The sequence below is a fragment of the Quercus suber genome, unplaced genomic scaffold (genome assembly GCF_002906115.3).
Source record: "Quercus suber isolate HL8 unplaced genomic scaffold, Cork oak 2.0 scaffold_65, whole genome shotgun sequence".
In the NCBI taxonomy this organism is placed as follows: Eukaryota; Viridiplantae; Streptophyta; class Magnoliopsida; order Fagales; family Fagaceae; genus Quercus; species Quercus suber.
In genome coordinates this window covers 1,318,385-1,324,384 of record NW_027069530.1, presented here as the reverse complement: position 1 = coordinate 1,324,384, position 6,000 = coordinate 1,318,385, and the positions used below count along the sequence as shown (strand labels likewise).

Genomic DNA, 6,000 nt, shown 5'->3' with positions numbered 1-6,000 from the left:
TTACAATGATATAAATGCTTATTTATTTACATCACTTACAAGAAAATTAAATAACCGGAATATTTATTTATTTACAGCTTGTAATCCAAATCGCAATGATGAAATGCTGAAGAAATGCTCACAAATTACAGAAGGACATACGACCTTGAATTGAGCAATGTTTAGATTCTCTTGATTTTCCTTTGTGTTGGACTCCAGAAATGAAATAATTTTGTTTATTAATGGAAAGAAAATAATGACATGGTTACTGACGTGGTTTAACAAAAGCATAATTCTTGACAAGTCATTAGCCAGAGTTTCAAAAGGGGAACAAGTTTGAGGCTCAACAAGTTGCTTCTTTGTCCATGGTTTCTGGAGGACTGTGTTAAGTTTCTACCTTGGCTCCGGAATGAGCTTTTTCTTTTTGATTTCTTCCCCCAGTATATCGCCCCATGTAAGCTAGTGCTCAAACTTGTCAACTTATGAAGCATCTACCTTGCTTTAATGGATGGATTTGTCTATGCCAATATGGATAATATTGGAGGGAATTTCCACAGCATAAATTCAATTATGAACATTGTAGTAGTGGAGATTAAATCAATTATTTGGTAAGAAATCCAAGTGTAAGTGTTTTGACTCCTTTAGCATAAGAAAGATTTGAAAAATGACAGTCATTGTTCCCAAACCTAAGGACCAACAACCTACAATCTTCCACCTTTGTCTTTTCCCATCTTTTCCTCTCTAATTACTAGTGTGTCAATTTTTTTTAAAATTAATCTTAATGTATCATTTGTAATTTTGGTTTAAGTTAGAAGTAGCTTTTCATGGAAATGAAACTTTATAATTCCAAATACAAATATTACTCCCTTCAATGTCAATTACACCTCATATGTTCTAAATAATTAAGCATATTAATACACATGGTGCTTCACGCTTACGAAGAAGAATCATAAAATATGAATATAAGAACAAATGTTTGCATATACAAATTCATGGATCTCTCAACTTTATACACAAGAATGTAGTCAAGGAGAGTATACACATCACTTCTTATTTATTTACATCTATTACTTTGAATTAAAATGACATATATGTGTATTTAGTGACATCATTTAGTACAAATTACAATAACATAAAATATTTATTCATTTACATCACTTCCAAGCAAATTAAATAACGGAAATATTTATTTATTTACAGATTGTAATACAAATTGCAACGAATAAATGCTTACGAATTAAGGAAGGAACATGTGACTTTGAATTGGGCAACATTTAGACTCTATTGATTGTGACTTGTGTTGAACTCCTGAAATGAAATTCACAATATATAAGCAACTTAGAAGAACGAAACTACTAGGAAAAATGTATTTGCAAAATATAAATAAATAAATAAAAACTTATTATGTTCATTCAATTTTTTGGGTGCCAATACCTTGCTTAGAAACACAATGTTACACAAACAGATAAAACTCAATTAATTAAATAGGATTAATCTCTTCTTCTCTACTTTTTCCCTTTGTTTTTTTTTTCTTCTTTTGCTGGGGAAGGTCCGAAGGGGTGGGCAAAAAATAAAAGATTTAGAGGACCACTTTACTTTTGGAAATTCAATTTCATGCAAAAAGTATTTTTGGTTTTAATTTACTTTAAATCTAATTTGGACAAAGAGGACTTTGACTTTTTTTATTAAAAAAAGGGGGGTTTGGGTTCATTAAGAATCATAACCAGCTTTAGGATTAATTTAAATCAGTAGAGAGTCTCTACTCCTGGTAAATATACGCTAATCATCTTACCTCATAGATGATAGAGACTATAATAGTACAAAAATAACAAGAAGACATATATGCCCTTACCTCAGCATCTTCTCCTTGTAAATATACGCTGATGTCGTCATCTCTCTGATGAACTTCACTGTCCTCATCCAAATCATCATCAAAATTAATGTCTGGTACATGAGCAATCTTGTGCCTAACTTCTTCTCTACACTTTCTACTCAACTTAGGACAATATTCAATCTGAAATTCTCTTAGTGCAGTGAGATCTTGCATCCCCTCTGGGAGAGATGAGAACTCAGGGCAATTTCTAATTGTAAGTGTCTGAAGTGATTTCAGATGTGGCAGCCACTCAGGCAAAGCAGTAAAATTACAACAATCTACAATCACTAAGTGCTGTAAAGTGTTGGCAGATGCTTGGAGCCATTGAGGCAAAACCTCCAACTTAGGTAACTTCCCAATCATCAACAATTGGAGGCTTAACTTGAGATCTTGATTCTCTTCTTTATCTGTCAAACTAAGCTCTTCACAATCCACAATTATTAGGTTCTCTAGGGCAGTTAGGTGTTTGATACTGAGTGACAAAGAGGTCAAACTTGGAGATTCTCCAACAAACAATGTTCGAAGATTGGTGAGGCGCCCCTCCATCTCTTCAAACAGACATTTTAGATTCTTACATCTCCAAATCAACAAAGATCGAAGAGAATCCAAGCAACCTACTGCCTTCTCCCACAAGCAGGTATGCTTTGTTGTAATAAACAAAAACCTAAGGCTGATTATGTCCCTTATACCTTTGGGCAACCGTTCAAGATTGCTGCAATCAGCAAGCAGTAAAGTTTGCAAACTGTGCAGCTTGCAAATGGAATGTGGAAGTTGCTTGATTATGCGATTACCTGATAGGTCAAGATATCTCAAATGTTTCAAACTTCCGACGGAACTTGGCAACACCTCAAAGGATGAATTGTTCAGATCAAGCACTCGCAAGTACTTAAATCTTGCGATACATGCTTCAAGAAAGGACGCAGGTTGCTCTATTTTGAAAATAATAGTCTGGACTTTGCTCAACTTCTCTAATTGTGTTGTAACTTCTTGCCCATTCTCCAAAATTGACAGATGACAAACTTCTGTAGCAAGGGTAGACTTCTTGGTCACTACCGAACACTCACCTTTGGCAATTGAGAGTGCAAGATCATGGATCAAATCATGCATTTTAAAGGTATACATGGGCACAAATTCCTCTTGACTAACATCTTGAAAGAAAGATCTCGACAACAACTCTTTGATATACAAGTCACCAACATCTGCCAACTCAACATTTTCATCCTTAGGTGATTGAAGAATTCCATGTGTTATCCAAAATTGAATCAATCGAAAATTAATGAATTCATAATCCTTTGGAAAAACAGAACAATATGCAAAACATTGTTTCAAGTGAAATGGCAATTGATTGTAACTAAGCCTCAATGCGGGTAAGATGTCACCTTCCTTTTGTTCTAAATTCCATATCTCATTATCTCTAATAAATTTCCACTTATGTTCATCAACTTTTAAATAAAGTAGGCCAGCTAAAGTACTCACTGCCAATGGAACTCCTTTACATTTTTTGACAATTTCTCTTCCCATATTTAAGAGGTTTGGATATTGATTTTCTTGTCCTACCTTAAATGCCAATTTCACAAACAAAGACATACAGTCCTCTTCGGTTAGACATTTTAGATTGTATGTGGTAGTACTGCCCATAATAGTAGCAACAGAGTTATTCCGTGTTGTCACTAAGATTTTACTTCCATTACAATCACCAACCAACAAATTTTCCAATTCAATCCATTTTTTACGATCTTCATTCCAAACATCATCTAAGACAAGAAGAAATTTCTTGTCTTTTATAAGTTCTCTCAAGTAAATTTGCAACCAATCTAGACTCAAAGTCTCATCAATTTTACCAAGTGCAGATTTAAGGATTTCTTTTATCAACCATATAACATCAAAATTTTCAGATACGCATACCCACATTCTCAATTGAAAATGGCCAACTACTTGTTCATCGTTATAAACCAACTTGGCAAGTGTGGTCTTCCCCAAACCTCCAATCCCAACCATAGAAATTACATTGACATTTCTGCCAGCATCTTGCTGCATCAAAAGATCTAGAATCTGTTTTTTGGCATCATCCCTACCAATGACATTCCGAGGATGAACAAAGGAGTGGGTCATCTCCCTCCTTTCCTGCATATTTAACTTTCTATCTTCAAGTCCATGAGCAAGATTGAATTTATCTTTCTCAGCTGAAATTTCATCTACCCTCTTCCTAATACTTTTGATTTTATCTGCCATTTCAAAACGGACAGCAAGTGGGTTAGAACTTGAAAAGAAATTACTCACCTTTTTGCTAGTGCTCCCGTTTCTCTTCATGACTTCCTTCTGCAGAAGTATGTACTGAAATTCATCCAGCACATTCTCGGCATCTTTAAGAACGTCTTTGAGCTCCCCTAACCAAACACTCAGCCCATGGTCACTTGCTTGCTTCTCCTCAGCATCCAAGAGTACGGCTTTGATGGCTTTGACAGTGCGCTCAAGCTTTGTCAGATCACTTTTGACGCCCCATGCAGAGCTGATCTCTTGGAAAGTACGGGATCCAAGCAGCTCCAGGACCTTCACTGCGATGCCATAGCCAATTGCAGCCATGTTCTTGAGCTGGTGCAAAAGAAATTGGAAAGGAAGTAAATCAAATGTACTAATACGAATGCTCTCTTGCTCTGTTGGAAGTAAGAAACTCAGATTTACAGGATGAGAGGCTTTTATTATAGGAGGAAAGCTTCAGATCTAGGGTTTGACTTTGGGAGATGGGTTCAGATGGTGACATGGTGTTTGGTTACGGCCACGGGGAAGAGTAGAGGTTCGGGTGGAGCGAAGACTTGTGAGAGTTCCTGAGCGTTGTAGTGGAAGAAAACAATACAACGTTGAAGATATAATAATGCTTCTACAGTGGACCACAATTTAAATAATAATAATATTTTGCTTCAATTACAAAATGCACCTTTTAGTATTACCCAAAATTCAATTCAATCTTGTATCGTTGATTTTATTCAATTTGGCTCCTTAAGTTTCAACTTTATTTAATTTAATCCTTCTATTAGTGATTGTCAAAATTGCACTGTTAATGACTCCCAAAACAGCTTATTTTTGTAATTTTCTTACATTAAAATATTCAAAAATTAATAAAGAATATTTTTCAAAAAATAAAAATTTTAAGTATTTATCTCCATACAAGTAAAAAAAAAAAAAAAAAATCTTAAAGACAAAATTCTCAATAAATCCTTAATTAATAGATTGATAATAATTGTCATAATATATATAATTACACAAAAGAAGAAAAGAAATATGTATACATGAAAATAGTAGAAGTTAAATCACTAAGGGCTTCTTCGAATAGCTTTTTACAACCAAAAAAAAAAAACTTTTTGAAAATGGAAAAATTATATTTGTATTTAAATTAGGCTTTAAAAAAATGTAAATAAACAAATAAACTAAAAAGTTAAAAAAAAAAAAAAAAAAGACATGCTGAACACTTTCGCCCTAGCTCACTCTCAAATTCAGCTCACTTAGGTTGTTAGAATCGCACACATAAGTACGTCTTAAAAATTTCTTGTTTGAGACCTCTTTGTTAAATTTGTAGCAAAATTATTAATTAATTTTCAAAATCTCAATTAAGTGATCCACCATATTATTATACTTCAACACAATTCAAAGATGCACCATAAACAAGAATATATTAAGAATAAAGTGCAATACAAGATCTATAATGAAGTAGAAAACTAATTAAGAAACTCCTTCAAAGAAATACCATCCAAAGATACAAACTGAAACAGTCCTATATAATTCAAAATAAAGGAACAATTAATAATTCAAATTACAAAACCTTTATATATAGACCCTTATGCACCTTTGAAAACAACACCTCGCTCGCTCCTGGCTTGCCTTTGCCTCTACTACATTAGTCTATGAACTTTGAAATCTTCTATAATGATTTTCCTCCACGTGAACCATAAACTTTATATACACTCTCATTGAATGTTCTCTAAAATGAACCTCACAAAATAAATTTTTGTGTGTTTCACACAATAAACACTCTTTTCTTGATACTACAGAATTATCCCATAAAAAAAGGGAATTATCATGAGTGGAGATATCTCAAGGGGGAGAAGTCGGTATGAGTACTTTGTTTTTAATTCCAACCCAACCCAATTAAA

General features: G+C 33.7%; 1 protein-coding gene across 1 annotated transcript; it reads right to left on the bottom strand.

Annotated features, from left to right (window-relative positions):
• Window positions 1-793: 793 nt before the first annotated feature.
• On the bottom strand, window positions 794-4,811 carry LOC112013952 (putative disease resistance protein RGA3). The gene is made up of 2 exons (XM_065772838.1): window positions 1,832-4,811; window positions 794-1,287 (listed from the first exon to the last, which is right to left on the bottom strand). Exons 1-2 carry the CDS (start codon window positions 4,433-4,435, stop codon window positions 1,261-1,263), a joined length of 2,631 nt encoding a protein of 876 aa, XP_065628910.1. The 5' UTR covers window positions 4,436-4,811; the 3' UTR covers window positions 794-1,260.
• Window positions 4,812-6,000: the final 1,189 nt, after the last annotated feature.

Bases quoted from the DNA above. Each gene is read 5' to 3' on its own strand.
- LOC112013952 (XM_065772838.1), bottom strand. From the start codon at position 4,435: ATGGCTGCAATTGGCTATGGCATCGCAGTGAAGGTCCTGGAGCTGCTT. The intron at 1,288-1,831 runs GTAAGGGCATAT...ATTTCATTTCAG, and splicing joins TACAAGGAGAAGATGCTGAG to GAGTTCAACACAAGTCACAA.